This window comes from Cynocephalus volans, chromosome 9, assembly GCF_027409185.1.
Source record: "Cynocephalus volans isolate mCynVol1 chromosome 9, mCynVol1.pri, whole genome shotgun sequence".
Taxonomy (NCBI): Eukaryota; Metazoa; Chordata; class Mammalia; order Dermoptera; family Cynocephalidae; genus Cynocephalus; species Cynocephalus volans.
Genome location: NC_084468.1, coordinates 74,926,776 through 74,943,642, shown reverse-complemented (window position 1 = coordinate 74,943,642; position 16,867 = coordinate 74,926,776). Strand labels below are relative to the sequence as shown.

Genomic DNA, 16,867 nt, shown 5'->3' with positions numbered 1-16,867 from the left:
TGAAACAGAAAGGGGGAGGAAGTAGGAAAGTATTCAGGATGGTCCAGGATTATAAGCACCATCATCTGCTCTATTACTCAATATAAATACTAGTTGAGTAAGTTCGAATTTATACTTCTTATACTCTAATATGTTTTTGAATAGCTAACAGTTTAGATAAAAACTAATCAGTGATATTAAGAATTCTTTCTGGATGTCAGAGTTATTCTTTAAAACTGCCTCAGAATCCCTCGACCAACAATGATCACTTAGAATATGCAGGAAGGCACTAAACTGTGTGTGCACAGTCTGAGGGAGAGACATGAAAGGGGTAAAATACAAATATGAAGAATTCCCTCCCTCAAGGCTCTTTTAATGAGGTGGACTTATTGTGACACTTGTTTCAGCACAGGCTGAATAACTATACATTTTCCCAAATCAGTGCAATAGGGACCAGTATTATGAACACAGAATTAGGATGTTGATCTAATACAACATCCACATTTCAAAGAAATGAGTTAAAAGACTCAAAGATTGCTAGGTTTAAGAAAATATGTAGCCAGCCTAAAAGGTTTGACTTCACAAAGAGAAAATTTAAATTTTCAAAAAATTTCCTGCACCAGAGAGTTCTTAAGTTGAAAAAAAGGAAAAGGAGCAAACTTATTCTCTGAAAAGTGGATTTTAAAATTACATATCACCATGTCTTTGAATCACAGATTCCAAACTTACCTGTTGCCACTGCTGTTGACCCTTCCAGTAAACGCCATTGCTGCCAGTCAGTGGGAAGTGGCAAGACTGTTCATCTGAAAGAGAAATAGCAGCCTGTAAGTATGTATACATGACCTATGAAGCCTTATTGGAGACAGACTTCAAAGTTCTCATTTAAATTAGAGAATAGTTCTTCACCAACTCCAAGTTGCATGAACAAACTGACTAGCGCATTTCAAAGACCAAATGCACTTTTAATTTTGAGGCTGCGCTCAAAGTTGTTTCAGCAAGAAAAAAAATTCAGCACAAGTTTATCATGAGAAGGAGTAAAGGAAATAACATTTTCCTATGTCTACTTTGAGCATCATGTGAAGCCCTTTTAAAAATATTTCATGTAAACATTAGAATAACTTTGCAAGGTAGATACTAATACTCCATTTTATAGATAAGAAAAGGGAGACTTAGTTTTAAGTAGTTTGCCTGAGGTCAGAGGCATGCTGGCATCCTCACTAGAACTGAAAGGAAGAAAGGTAAAAAAGAGTCAAGTATGCAAAAGAAAGAACATCAGTGGGTGATCTTCACATAAGAATGTTACCCTTAAAACAAAGTGAGTCCCGGTAACAACCAATCTTAAGATTCTACATCCACTCATAAAAGGTACTTAACCCTAAAAAAAAAAAAAAAAAAAAAATCTTGAGCAATCCTCTCCAAACAAGACTGGATTTTGAAGAAAAAAAAATTGTTGCCCAGTTTGGGCAGATAGCCTGGGTAATATCTTGTATATCTCCAGAAACAACCTCTCTCTGGTTAACACTATCAACAGCTGTTTCCTTTTTCCCTCTCTTGTATATATTTGTAAATAGACTGCACTTATCCTAACTTGCTTTAAATAGTTTCAGTTCCCCCCCCCACACACACTAACATCCTTAAAACAAAGGTATGTTACTAAATTATCTTAGTGCAGACAAACTACTTAATACAAATGGAAACACTACATTAAATTTGTAATCATCTTAACTTGCCTGTTATGTTTAAAGGGCTCTTACAAAATTTGGCTAAGACTGAAACACTGAATATAGTCCTTCACAGCTCTGCTCTCACTTCTGATAAAGTCTTTTATCTCCCTCCCCATGAAATTGAAATTGCTGACTTGCTAACTACAATGTTTCCATACTAGCGAATATCATTTTTTCATGATATCTCCTCTCCCAATAGATTGCAACATGGATGTTGCAAATATTCTAGTCAAATTCACACTAGCAGAGCCCTAAGTTTTTCAGGGTCAAACATCTTGGAGTCACTCCTCCAAGCAGCTAGTGGCCCTAGGCAAGTTTCCTAAATTGTCCAACTCAATCCCCACTTATCTCCTCCCCTTTCTCCATCAATTGCTCTTTTTTCTCCTTCTCCTTCCCCACCCCCTTTCTTTGTTGCTCTCACTTTCCCTTCCTCCCTCCCCCTTTGTTACTCTCACTTTGTCTCTCTTGACATGCAGGGCTGGCACACAGTAAGTGATCAATAAAATAGTATTGTATTCGTGTTGGCATTATTAACACTTCTGTAAAGGCATCTGCCATGGTTTGAATGTGTCCTCCAAAGTTCGTGTGTTGGAAACAATCTCCAATGCAACAGTGTTGACAGGTGGAATCTTTAAGAGGTGATTAGATCATAAGGGTTCTATAAGGCTCCATGAATGGATTAATGTCACTGTCACAGGAGAGAGATTGGGTTAACTATAGCTACAGTGGGTTTGTTACAAAGCACATTTGGGGCCAGCCCGTGGCTCACTCGGGAGAGTGTGGTGCTGACAAAGGCACATTTGGCGCTCACTTGTGCACACATTCTCTCTCTCTCTCTCTCAACTTCTGCCATGGGAATGATGCAGCAAGAAGGCCCTCACCAGATGTCAGCGCCTTGATACTGGATTTCCCAGTTTCCAGAACTGTGAGAAATAATTTTCTTTTCTTTATAAATTACCCAGTCTGTGGTATTCTGCTATAGCAACACAAAAGAGACTAAGCCAGCATCCAAACAGTCTCCAGAGGCAGTCCCCCACATGTCCTTCTCAATGAAGATGCTCAACCTGCTTGCAACCTAACACTGCTCACCTAAAGATCCTTGGTGAAGAGTCAGAACAACAGTAAGGAAGGAGGCAGGTTGGGCTGTTGATGGATGCCAATCTGAAAGAGCGGTCCTGAGTTCAAGTGTTTAGAACCAACAACTATTTTCTGAGCACCTACAGAGAAAAACTAGAGTATAGAGTGCCAGAGAGGAATCGAGATAGCAAGTTGCGATTTTATATAGGGTGGTCAAAGGGAGAATGTAACATTTGAGAAAAGACTTAAAGGATGAGGAGCAAGCTCTGCAGATCTGTAGTGAAAAACTGTCCTAGAGACAGATAAGTAGAAGACTGAAGAAGTGAGCAAACTCCTGGGTCACCCCACTCAGGAACCTCACAGCTTCTTAGGTGGGTGTATGGGTGGAGCACAAAATGAAAGAGACCACAACCTCTGAGGAATCGGCCCTGATCCCAGGCACAGCCCCCAGGCACAACCAGGGACCTGTCATGAAACTCAAATCCCTAACTTTGCTGGGAGGCAGGATTCTTCCCCACAAAGGTTGGGGCAGGGAGACTGCATCACCAGACGATTGACTTTCCTGTAAAATAAATTACCTCAGTTATTTATGTTTCACAGGAAAGACCAAAGTCAGCCTACAAACTGCTGCTTAGGGTGCTGATGAATGATCTACACAGCTGTATGGAGAAACTATGCAACTCAGATAAGGTTAGGAATAGGTTAGGTTAGAATGGAGGCCTGTCAGAATCAAAATGTTATTACTCTAAACCAATGCTAAGAAAGAAATTTAGTATATGCTTTAGTTTAGCAATTCTCCTTCAAGGAATCACTCCTAAAAACATAGTTGCAGGTATACAAGAAGGTATGTGCAAGTATTGTTTATAGTAGTAAGGAAACTGGTAAGAATCTAATACATACCACCACAGAAATGGTCAAATTAGTTATGGTATGAGATACAAGGTAACATCAAAAAGAATCAGGTAGGTTTATCTAAACAAGACCTGAATAGAATGTACAATGTGACCCAATTTGTTTAAAAGAAAAGGCTTTATTTTTATGTTTATTTTTTATTTTTAAGTTTATGTGCAACACCACACATCACACACACACATAACTTGGAATAATATATACCAAATTTTCTGGAAAGGGAAGAGATTTGGAGGATGAAGCCAGAGCAGGAGATGTGAAAGGACATTTTCACCTTTTATTCTATATGCTATGAACTGTTCACTATAATTTTTAATGAATGTATTTGTTAATTTATAAAATTAAAATGCTTAATTTTTTTCTTTCAATATAGGGGTTGGGGATAGGCACTGGCCTATAAATACTGAAATTGGGAGATCTTCCTGAAGTTTTTATACATTTTTATATTGATTTCACTAGATTATACAGGGAAAAAAAAAAAAAAAAAAAAAACAGAATAACTGCGGGGTGGTGGTGGAGGGCAGTTAAGAACCTTCCCAATAAGAAAGCAGGGAAAATACCAACATGGCCCTATTTAAAAAGAGCGTAGTGCTGTCTAGCAGGAGGCGGCTAGGCTCAAGTGAGCTGTATGATTACCTTGGGCAGGCTAAGCTCTATCAGCCTCAGTGCTCCCATTTGTAAAATGCAGAACAGTCCCCTATCTTACAGAGTTACTGAAAAGAGTGGATTATATCACCTAGCTAAAATGCCTAGCACACTGACATATCAAAGGCATTCAATACATAGCAGCTCTTACTAAGTCAGCAATAGCCACATTAAATTTTATGTTAAGTGACAAAGATTATGCTTCGTTCAGGAATGCACCCTGCCAGATCTACTTAAGTGACCCTTCTATAGTCCTTCCACCCTCCTGCAACCTAAATTTATTCAAATTAAAATGCTGTGTGTATCAAACTTTCTCCCCAAAATAGCAGGTAAAACAACCCAAGTCCAGAAAGATAGGTAGATAGTTTGATAGTTTGTTTTACAGATACTCACACCACACACATACGGGGGGTGGGGGGAAAATGTTTCCAAATATTCTGTTCTAGGTCATTAAGTGCTTCCATGCTTCCAAAATCTAGTACATTCTGGGAAACCTATTCTCAGGAGTCTTTAAGGCATGCTGGTAAAAGGCCTGCTTTGCAACTAGCTATATGACCTCAAGAAAATAACTGTTTTTCTCTAAAATCTCAGCTTTCTCATCAGTAATATGGGGCTTCATGGGGTTGTTGTAGGGTTACATAAAGTGATTGTAAAATTTTTAGCACAATGACTGGCTCATGGTAAACACTCTGTAAACAGTAGTAGTTGTTGTTCTAGTTATTTTTTGGCCAACCAAACGACATGCGTGGGACACTCCACACATTAGGGAAACTTTCAACTGGACAAACAGAGCTAGCTAGGTCTCAAGGTTTAGGACCATGACCTAGTTTCCAGAGGAGAATATGAGGAAAATCACTCTGTCCACAGGCCTCTCGGACTGCTCAGTTCCTAGTCATCTTGACTTCCCCTTTACCCACACATACCCTTTGGGAATAACAGTCTCTTGGTAACAGGCAATGTGCCAGGGGTGAGTAATGGGTCATAACTCTGTTTTAGTCTGATTCTCCAAAACTCTACCTGTATTAGTCCATTTTGTGTTGCTATAACAAAATACTTGGAACTGGGTAATTTATAAAGAAAATGAAATTTATTGCTTACAGTTTCTGAGGCTGGAAGTCCAAAGTCCATCTGGTGATGGCAACAGTGACCCAGGGGTCTCACACTGCAAGACAGTGGAAGAAGAGAGAGCAGAGAAAGAGAAAGACTCTCCTCTCTCTTCTTTTAAAGCCTTCAGAACCACGCCCCTGACCACCATTTTTAATCCATTCACTACTGCAGGGTCCTACAATCCAATCACCTCTCAAAGGCCCCACCTTACAATTACCATAAAAGGATTTCCGACCCTTTTTACAGTCCCAGTGGGGGTTAAGTTCCTAAAACACAAAACCTGGGGGACACAACTCAAGCTTCAGAGTTTTGGAGGGACATAATTAAACCCACTACACCACCCCACCCAGATCATAAGCTCCCACAACACCGAACTGACTTGACCACTGACAGTTCCTCTAGCTCTCCAATTCCATGTGGACCTCACAAGCTTAGAAATCCAAAATGGAATACAATTTCCCCCACTATCTCTTTTCCACTTCAAAGCCTTGTTCAGTGGGGTTCTGGTGCTATCCCACGCACAAGCACACACCCCACATCTTGTTGGTTCCCTCTCATCTTCAGTTCTCAGCTCAATGATACATTCTCAGAGAGCCCTTCCCTGATTCCCAAAGCAAATGTAGCCCTGCTGTGTCCTCAACCACACTGTCCAGCCAATCTGCTCTCTGTTCCATTACACTCATTCTATTGGTAGGAATGTGTTTAGATGCAAGTAACAACTGCTTAAATTAACAGAGGTTTATGCTTCTCATATAGCAAGTCTAGAAGAGGGTGGCTACTAGTACTGTAGTCCCCTCTTATCCATGTTTTCACTTTCCATGGTTTCAGTTACCGGTGGTACAGTACAACACATTTTTTGAGAGACAGAGACCACATTCACATAACTTTTATTACAGTGTATTGTTATAACTGTTCTGTTTTATTAATAGCTATTGCTGTTAGTCTCTCACTGCACCTAATCTATAAATTAAAGTTTATCATAGGTATGTATATACAGGAAAAAACAACATATATGGCCTGGTACCATCTGTGGTTTCAGGCATACTCTGGGGGTCTTGGAACATATCCCCCAAGGATAAGGGGGGACTGCTGTATAGTTTTAGCTATTCAATAAGGGCATCAGGAACTCTGGCTTTTTCTGCTCTGCCATATTTAGCATGTCATCTTTATGCTTGCCATCTTATGGCACAAAAAGGTTGTTGCCATAACCAGACATCTCATTCACATTCAAGGCAGGAATAGGATGAGAGGAGGAAAGTGTGGCTGTACCTTCAGTCAGGAAAGGAATATCCTTCCCCAAAATGTTGGCTATCAAAAAATCAGAACTAGGTCGCCTGGCCTCTTTTAGCTACAGGGAGACAGATAAATCAGGATACAAATTGTCATCACTGGCTGAGAACAAATATGATCTATAACGTAAGGCTAGGCAAATGTAGTCTCTTAGCAATTAAGGTTCTTTTAGCAACAAGAACAAATAGGAATGGGTATTGGGTAGAAAAATAATAGTGTTGGCCACACTGTTTTATTTATTTATTTTTTTATGGTACTTAACACTACCTAAAATTAACTTATGCAAAATAAATAAGTAAATAAGTAAATAGTTGTTGCTGATCTCCCCTCAATGGAGTACAAGCTCCATGTCCAGCTTTTAAATATACATCCTCAGGGTCTGTATTTAAAGTAAATGACCATCAACTTCCCATAGTAAGCAGGCCTTATAGACACTGGAATACAGTGAGAATATTCTTGGGTATACTATGTCTTGGGCAAATTAACCACCAAATCTCAGCGGCTTGACAGAATAAAGGCTTATTTCATGTTCTTTATGTACATTGCATATTGGTGTACAGGGGTATAGACAAAGGTGGGGAGATTTGTTTCACATGGAGAAACTCAAGCTGTTGGAAGGTCTTACAATAGCCAGTCAAACACTTCAGGAGTGAAGTAACATGTTACTCCTACTGAACTGAAAGAGTCACATGATTCTGTGTAACTATAAAGAGGCTGAGAAAAATGGGAGAGCATATGAATATTGGTAGGAAATGTCTCTGCCTCATTCCCCATGGGCTGGCAAAATATCACACAATGTATAATCCCCATTTTAGATTTTGGACCTGTTATAGAGAAATTTCATGGAACAAACTCAAAATTTGCAATTTACTCAAAGTAAAGCAATTATTTCATGTCATAAGGCAATATCTATCATTAAAAAAAGAAAAAGAAAAGACAATCTTTTCCTTCAGAGGTAATAATGGCAAACGTTTATATACTACTGACTGTGTTCTGCTCCAAATATCTGGCAAATCTCAATACCTTTAATCTACTCAACTACCCAGTAAGGAAGTAAATACTATGTTGTTTACCTCATTGTTTAATTGAAAAATGGAAAAGTGTTCAGAAACAATGCTCTATGGGTCTGTGACATTTCCCCATGTTTTACAAATAAAAGCACCACTGAGGGCTGGCTCGTAGCTCACTCGGAAGAGGGCAGTGCTGATAACACCAAGGCCGCAGGTTCGGATCCTAAGTAGGGATGGCCAGTTAGCTCACTTGATGAGCGTGGTGCTGACAACACCAAGCTAAGGGTTAAGATCCTCTTACTGGTCATCTCTTTTCCAAAAAAAAAAAGCACCAACGGCCTTGTTCTAGATTATCATTAAGGATGTTTCTATGGTGAACAGTGACACTTTCTCTTTTTTTTTTTAAAAGATGACCGGTAAGGGGATCTTAACCCTTGACTTGGTGTTGTCAGCACCACGCTCACCCAGTGAGTGAACCGGCCATCCCTATATGGGATCCGAACCCGTGGCCTTGGTGTTATCAGCACCACACTCTCCTGAGTGAGCCACAGGGCCGGCCGAACAGTGACACTTTCTAGAGCCAAGAGCAGCGATCGTATTTACTACCTGGTATAATAAAGTCTTCCTCTGGAGCGAAGAGCAGACATTTTTATTATTATAAAAGGTTAGGATTCCTTAAACTCAGAATTCCTCTCCTGTAATGCAGCTCACTGTGTTTGCAGGTGTCACCTGGCTCTCTCTACACCACCCTTTGGAAAATGGGGCTTAGGAAACCAGTAGAAGAAAATACTGATACTCTGGCTACTGCTATTCTAATGAGTGATAAAGTCATTTCTCTATAACCCAGGAGTCCATGACAATGTGGCAAATTACCTTGTTAGCTTGAAAGTAAGGTAAAATCTCAGCCTTCACAGTTCTTGACAAGAAGTTAAGCATTTGCCTAAGGTCTGACAGCTAGCAGGTGCCATATGCAAGATTCAAACCCAAGCTGTCTGCCTCAGAAACCTTGCTTTTAAACTCTCTGCTATACTGCTTTCTCAATGTGTGGTTCCAGAAATAGCAGCATCAATATCACCTGTGAACACGTTACAAATGCAAATTCTTGCACATAAACCCAGACCTACTGAATCAGAAACTCTCAGGAGTGGGAGAGAACACACATCTGTGTTTTCACAAGTCTAGGAAATTCTGATGTACACTGTAAGTCTGAGAACCACTGCTATACTGCACATCTTCACTGCATCTATGATTGAAGGAAATTGTAGCTTCTTTGCATATAATTTTAAAAATTAAGGAAAACAGTAGGGGTATATATATCCTGATTTAAATAGGGATATGCTCTTTAAAGCTTATAAAATGAGCTTTTATAGGGCTGGCCCGTGGCTCACTTGGGAGAGTGCAGTGCTGATAACATGAAGGCCCCAGGTTCGGATCCCATATAGGGATGGCCAGTTTGCTCACTGGCTGAGCGTGGTGCTGACAACACCAAGTCAAGGGTTAAGATCCCCTTACCTGTCATCTTTTTAAAAAAATAAAAAATAAAATAAAATAAAATGAGCTTTTATCAATCAAATAATAGTTTTCAAACACTAAGGGAGCCAGTCTGGAAGGCCCTGTATTTAACTTTCAGGAAGGTAGGGAGCCTTATCTAGTGCAAATGAACACCATGTATCTGTTACATAGGTCTGTATATTTTCCTTTAGAGGCATGAATATATATCCAGAATGCTAAATGAAAATACTTGCTTTTTTATTCCCATAATAATAATCAGAAAGAATTACTTACCCAAGGAGAAACACTATTTATATTTTCGAGTCAAGCTGTAATTCTTGAAAAACAGGAAACCACATATCAACATAGCCAACAGAGTGTAGCACAGTAGAAAGGGCACCAGGCTTTGAGTCAGAGTCAAGTCACTTAAATTCTTCAACTCAATTTCCTGATTTTCTTTTTTTCTTTTCTTTTTTCTTTTTTTTACAATTTTTTTCCTTTTTTTTTTCAATTTCCTGATTATAAAAAGGAAAATCAACTCCAACTTCAGAGTTGCAATTAGACTTAAATGATACATCATGGAAAAGCCGTTAGTAAACAGTGAAGTGCTATGTGAATGTAAGCTTCACCTGCACAGGTCTTTTCTCTTTCTTGATCATGGTGTTAGCACAATTTCTCCAATGCTTAAAGTACTGCCTAGCACATAGAAGATGCTCAATACTATTGAGATATTAGGAATGAATATGAGATATTAAATTAATGATGTAATTGATCCCTTCAAGCTCTACTTGTCACAATAATCTCAGTCTTTTAATAGGAAAAAGTCACTCTAATGAGAAATCCTTAATCATGTTTAAAATGGGCCAGATAATTTAAGAAAATCAGCTGATTTTCTTCCCCTGGAGAATACTACTCAAGGAGTTCTGTCCTAAAGCATAAGACAGAAACTCCTGTTAGCAACCCTGATGGCCTTGAAGCCTCGTGGTATCAAGTCTACAACAATCTGTTGTGCACATGTAACAGTGCATCAGGAATAAAGGATGTGTACCTACAAACAATCACACATTTCATATTCACTTTTACACTGTGGTAGAATTTCAGTAAATGGATTATCAGGTTTATGTGGCCTATTTTTAGTAAAATCTGAGATTCAAGTCAGCAATATTAAATAAGCTCCTACTGTGTGTAAAAAAGACTAGTAGAAAGCCATTGCCAATTAAATATCATTTGGGGGGGCCGGCCCGTGGCTCACTCGGGAGAGTGTGGTGCTGATAACACCAAGGCCACAGGTTTGGATCCCATATAGGGATGGCTGGTTAGCTCACTGGGTGAGCACGGTGCTGACAACACCAAGTCAAGGGTTAAGATCCCCTTACTGGTCATCTTAAACAAAAAAAAAATCATTTGGGAAAACAAACCATTGTTGAATTTATAATTTAATGTGGAAAATGCCATTCATTTACAAAACTTTATATATTTATGGTAAATGCAGTTCTTTAATTTGTACTGTAATATACTTTCTCAATCTCCTGCAAAATTAGTTAACAGTCTAGAGCCTTGAAATAGGGTGACTTTAGGCTTTTAGCTTCAACAGACATTCTTAATGCAGTAAATGAATTCAGTTTCACGGACAGCTTTCAATGTAAGGCTTTAATAGTAAGGAGAAAATCCCAGCTATGTTGCCATACCTTGAAAGAGACATCTTCAGGGTATATATTGTCCTCTGTCTATGTCTTATACTGACCCAAATATTTATATGTAAATTAGCTCTATCTTTTAAAAAGGTAACGGAGAAGGCCATCTCAGGATTTGGGATTTTAACAGGCAACTAAATTCATAGGGGATTATGCAAATTTTTGGATGAAAGAGCACAAAGTAGAGTTGAGTATAAAACACACCTGCTTTTCGAAAAATATTGAAAACAAGTTTGCCTTTTCTAAGCTTAATTTTTTCAACCATCTTTTCAACTCCCAAGGCAATATGTAACTTCAACTGAACAATCACATGGCTACAGTAACTTGTAGGCATGCCGGATAAAGATGCAACTCATGTATGTACCTTAATTGTCAAATTTAATCCAAAATTCAATTAAGTATCTAAGTAAAAAAAAAAAAAAAAAAAAAAAAACAGTAACTTTTAGCTCAACCAACTCTTTGCAAAAGTTGGTTAAACCAGATAGGAAACAGGAGAGATAACCAGTTTTGATAAAGTCTTATTACCCCATAATGAAACTGACAAAAAAAACGCATGCACGTTCTGTTCTGCAACTTGTAGGCGAAAGCAATGTTTAAAATGACCTGGAATTTATTTTGCCATAAATTCTCAACCTCTGGATGACCTGTGTATTCTAATTTAACACATTGTGGTTCTTCAAAACAGTATTTTTGCAACTTTGAAGATTTCGGCAAATTACTAACACCAAAGACAATACAAAAATCAATTGCTACGGTGAATAAGACATATCAACTCTAATATGTAGCAGTTCATTTTCTTCCTGCAGCTGAAAAGCAAAGAATTCACAGCAACATACCTCAAGTTCCCACATCCCCAGCCTCGTCATCCCTGAAAGCTATATTTGAAAAATGAAAACAGTCCCCAATATTTAAACCCATTTTTCCCCAAAGTCTCACTCTTCAAGTCCTCTTTGTCTCGAATTGACCAAGTCTGTCCCAAATCCTTTCCTTGGTTCATTCTTTCCTGAAAAATAGCTAAATTCCAATGAGTTCCTAATTTTAATTACTACTTATCTATTTTCTTGCTTTCTCTCCTAGTTTCCCTTAGGTCAATTATTCTTTATTTCTCTCCATTTATTTTCTGCATATTTACCTTCAAATACAATACTTTCCAACATTGGCACCTTTAAATTAAGGCAGGCGAACCATCCAGAACTTTGAATTCTCCTGTGAATCTATTTCCAGAACATCCACTCAAGGAATCCTTTCCACTAAAGATGAAAGGCAAAGCTAAGGAAATACATTAGACAGAGGAAGTAAACATAGAAACAGGGCCATGCCTAGGTGTTCTTAAGAATTCTCAGAGAACTAGACTCTCGAGGCCAAAAGTCTTTTTCTTTTTCGTGCCTTCTACCCTTTCGCAGAGCCTGACACCACGCCAGTCTAGGAGAACTATCCCATCGCCATCCACCTTTTACGCTCTCTGCATGACCTTGCTATGAGACGATCTTACACAAGCAAAACTCCCCGCACCTCTCATACTCCTTCGCCTGATGTTTCCGTGCTTCAATTACTGAGCTCTTCTCACTTTGCAACTGCTCCGGGGAACACTGGGTCTTCATCTTAATTTATGGTTGTTCATTGAAGCTTTTAAATCTGTCTGGCTCCTCAGTGGTACGTCATACCCCCCAACGTGCACCAACCGGGTTAAAATTATCCCACTCCACCCTTTAAAACAAAACAAAACAAATCAAATCACTGGTCTTTCTCCCAACAGAGACGGGTTCCTGGAAGATTAGGACACATCTCCACCTCCAAAGCCAAGGGTCTTCCTGGAACGATCTGCATAACAATACGGCGGTGATGGTGGTGGAGAAATTCCTGGAAGCCAAACCTCGTACGAAAGTATCAAGACGCTCGAAGGTCCCTTGCAGCCTCATTAATATAACTGCCATTACACTAAGGTAACGTATGATCCATACAATCTGCAATTCGTCTCCCCTCTAATTCGCCGACTCCGGCGCCCGCACCGTCGGAGGGCTCGCAGTGAGACAGTCACAGAGGATCAGACACACCCGAGGAAATAGAATATTTTCAAGAGAAATTAACCACTGCCGTGTTCTGAAGACGCCGTCTCTCTCTGCCTAAGGAGCGAGTCTCCGAAGGTGCCTCCAACTTCCCTCTCGCTCTCTCGAGGCTGCGGGCCACCGCACACGCCTCCCCTCCGTCACAAGCAGATGGGACTGGACCCACTCCCCTCTCTCTACTAGACGCATGGGGGGGCTTTCGTGGAGGAGAGAACATCCCCGCTTTCACCCCCTCCCCCCAGAAACTTGTGGGACTTTTCTATTACGCAACTCAGGGACCAGGTTCCAACAACGGGACATCTTTCCGCAAGACGCGGGGCGCACGGGCAAATGTATTTTAGGGGGGTGGGGGAGCAGGCTCGGTCTCTTCCGGTTTCCCCGTCCCCTGTTTTTCTAGACGCCACCTGCCGCGAATTTGCAAGTAGGGCGGTGCGACCTCTGAGCCGCCGTCGCCCGTTCTCCCCGAAGATTCCCACCGGAAAAGTGGGAACGCCAGCAACTTGAGTCAGCGTGCTGGGAAGCCGGCAGCGAGGCGGGGAGGGCCTGGGTTTCCGAGAAGTCAGCGGCTGCGGCGCCTGGGGCAGGCGGACCCCAGCCCGGGGGGCGGGAAGGGGACGCTTACCTTCCAGACCCTTCGTCCTCCAGTCCCGGTCGTGCGCTCTCGTCACCTCCGCCCTTCCCTGACCTGTTGCGGTGGGGAAAGGGCGCACGTCAGCCTAGGGCTCAGCGGCGGCTGGAGCGGAGCTCGGCACCCGAGCCGGGGAAGCGAGATTGCAGCTCCGGCCGCGACGCGCGGAGGCGGAGGCCGAGTGCGCAGGGGCCGCGCGCGCTGGTCGGCTCGCTGGCTCGCTGGCTCGCTGGCTCGTCGCGCCGGCCGCCCCGGACGCCGGAGACTGAGGCCACGCCCTCCGCGGGAGGCCACGCCCCGCAGGAGGCCACGCCCCACCTCACTGCGAGCCAAGGTACCCTGCTCCGCCCGGGTCAACTCGCTCCAGCTGGCGCCACCCAAATGGCGGGGAACGTCGCAGCCCTCCCGGGGAGACGGGTGGGAGGCTCGTGGGGGAGTAGCTGTTCAGGATGGAATACTGCAGTGACCGCAGCAGCCTCGTGGGTGACCCTGCCCCGGGCTGCTGTGGGGCACAAGAACCCTTTCGCTTTACAGCGAGATTAAGCTCAGGGTCAAGTTCTGACTAAAAGTGTCAAGGAGGCTTTTTGCAGTCTCCTATACAATTTAAACACATTCTGCGCCCATTGAAGGAGATAATACCCAACATCTGGGGAGCATTTTACAGTGTATAAAGAGCTCTTCACACACAGGCCCGTTTCATCTTCACAATAACCTTATAAAAGAAATATATTGCTCCCATTTTCCAAATAATGAAACCGAAGCGCTGAAAAATATGTACTGTGCTGAATGTCACAAGCTAGAGTGGCATGGAAAACCAGGTCTCCTGAATCCAGCCTCCAGGTTTTTGCTGTCCACCAGCCCAACCCCTGAAAAATCTAATGAGTATACTAGGCTTTGGCAAAAAGTACCAAAGGAGGAAGGGGAAACTTAACGACTAATTAGATAGATGCCCAATTGTTACTATGAACATACCAGGGAAAGCAACAAGATGTCTTCATTGAGCCATATAGCCTTCTTCCCTAAAAGAGATGCAGAAAGATTATATCAAATGGTTCAGATGGGTCCCCCCCCCACAATATCTTAGTGGTTTTAAAATGGGAAAAATCATTTTGATGAAGAAAATCACTTTATTTAAATGTAATATAACGTATGAGGGGTCTTCAAAAAGTTCATGGAAAATGCTATCATGAAAAAACTATGCCATAGGTTGCCAATTTTTTTTGCACCAAAATAAACTTGTACTAATTTCTTATAACATGTCTGAATAGGATCTAGTTTGAGGCACTAAGCATGGGACATCAACTTGAAAAGAGCCCCTATCCGAGCAACGTGAATTCTGCTAAAATTGAAGAAAGAAACGTCAAATTGATAGTGAAGCTTGAGTAGAAGAATGGTGAAATCATTGATGCTTTACAAAAAGTTCACGGGGACAACAACCCAAAGAAATCAGCTGTTTACAGATGGATAACTCATTTTAAGAAGGGATGGGATCATGTTGAAGATGAAGCCCTTAGCTACAACCATCTGCATCATTTGTGAAGAAAAAAATTCATCTTGTTGTGCCTTCATTGAAGAGGACCAATGATTAATAGCAGAAACAATAGCACCACCATAGATATCTCAATTGGTTCAGCTTTCACAATTCTGACTAAAAAATAACAGTTGAGTAAACTTTCCACTCGATGGGAGCCAAAACTGTTGCACCCAGATCAGCTGAGACAAGAGCAGAGCTTTCAATGGACATTTTAAACAAGTGGGATCAAGATCCTGAAGCATGTCTTTAAAGAATTGTAACAGGAAAAAAGAATGATAATATTTGCTTATTATGAGAGTGTTTTGAGAAAGTTAACCAAAGATTTAGCAGAAAACACCCAGGAAAGCTTCACCAGAGAGCCCTTCTCCACCATGACAATGTCCTGCTCGATCCTCTCATCAAACAAGGGCAATTTTGCAAGAGTTTCAATGAGAAATCATTAGGCATCTGCTTTACAGTCCCCATTTGGTTCCTTCTGACCTCTTTTTGTTTCCTAATCTTAAGAAATCTTTAAAGGGCACCCATTTTTCTTCAGTTACTAATGTAAAAAAAGACCTCATTGACATGGTTAAATTCCCAGAACCCTCCGTTCTTTAGAGATGAACTAAAAGGCTGGTATCATCGCTTACAAAGTGTCTTGAACTTGATGTGGCTTATGTTGAGAAATAAAGTTTATATTTTTTTATTTTCATCTTTTAATTCCATTTTCCACGAACTTTTTGAAGTACCCTAATATAAGCATAGTAATATTTTATAATCTGAAAAGTTTTACTGCTTCTATCTGAAATATTTTCCTTTTTCGTGTTCTTTTTGTATCATTCCATAGTACCTCCTATAGTGATCTTCAAACTGTAGTCAACCTAGTAAGTGATGTTGACAGTGGAAGTTTGATAATCTTATTTTCCTGCCTTTGGAGTTAAGGTATGCAATTTTACAAAATTTTGTTGAAGATGATGTAGTTTTAGTACAGAGTGTGGTTTATTCCATTTATACAAATATTCTTAAGGCAATGTGCTAGGTGATGGGCCACACTAATAACAAAGACAGAGTTCCTGTTCTCATGAGATTCCAGAAACAAGCAAGTATATAAACAATTCCAATGTAGACTTCTATTGATTTATTTCCTGAATGTTAACAAGTTATTCAAAAATACTTAAAATTAATTTTCTCATAATAAATAAGGAAAAAATGGGATAATCAGTCTAGTGAGGGTTTTTTTCTTTTTCCTTTTTTTGGCAGCTGGCCAGAATTATTTTTCTTAAAGTTGCCTTTCTCCCATTTCTCCAGGTCACATTATGTAAATGGTTAATCAGCAGGCTATTTGAAAAAGTGATTACACTGTATTTAATTTTTTTATTTAGGACATAAACAAAAGAAAAGTAATTATGCAACAGAGCTGCAGACATTTAGCTTCATTTGCTACATTTTCCTGCATCTTCATTACAGGAATTCTTAAATTACATTTTTAGCACACTCAATGAAATTCTAGTACTTTCTTAACCTTAACAACTAGTCATATACATTTCTGATTATGTTTCTGCTAAAGAGAGGCATGTCTCTAATATCAGTGACTTTTTTTAACAACTGAAAAAAAAAATCTCCCTTTTTAATACAATGGCGGTACTTTTCAGCTGCTTCTTTATGTGAGCACTCCTGGGATGTTATGTGACAATTTTACTTAAAACTTAAAAACAAACAAGTGAAACTCCTGGC

The 16,867-nt window shown here is 40.4% G+C and overlaps 1 protein-coding gene across 4 annotated transcripts in view; it reads right to left on the bottom strand.

Moving 5' to 3' along the window:
* Positions 1-13,870, bottom strand: part of AFF1 (ALF transcription elongation factor 1) — a 178,905-nt gene extending 165,035 nt beyond the window's left edge. For 3 of the 4 annotated variants that reach the window (XM_063108745.1, XM_063108748.1, XM_063108749.1), the window contains exons 1-2: positions 13,615-13,870; positions 709-782 (exon numbers count right to left, since the gene is read on the bottom strand). In XM_063108745.1, coding sequence (XP_062964815.1) covers positions 709-746 — 38 coding nt within the window. In that variant the 5' untranslated portion in view covers positions 747-782; positions 13,615-13,870. The remainder of the gene's footprint in view (positions 1-708; positions 783-13,614) is intronic. The other variant, XM_063108746.1, reaches the window with a different exon arrangement.
* Positions 13,871-16,867: the final 2,997 nt, after the last annotated feature.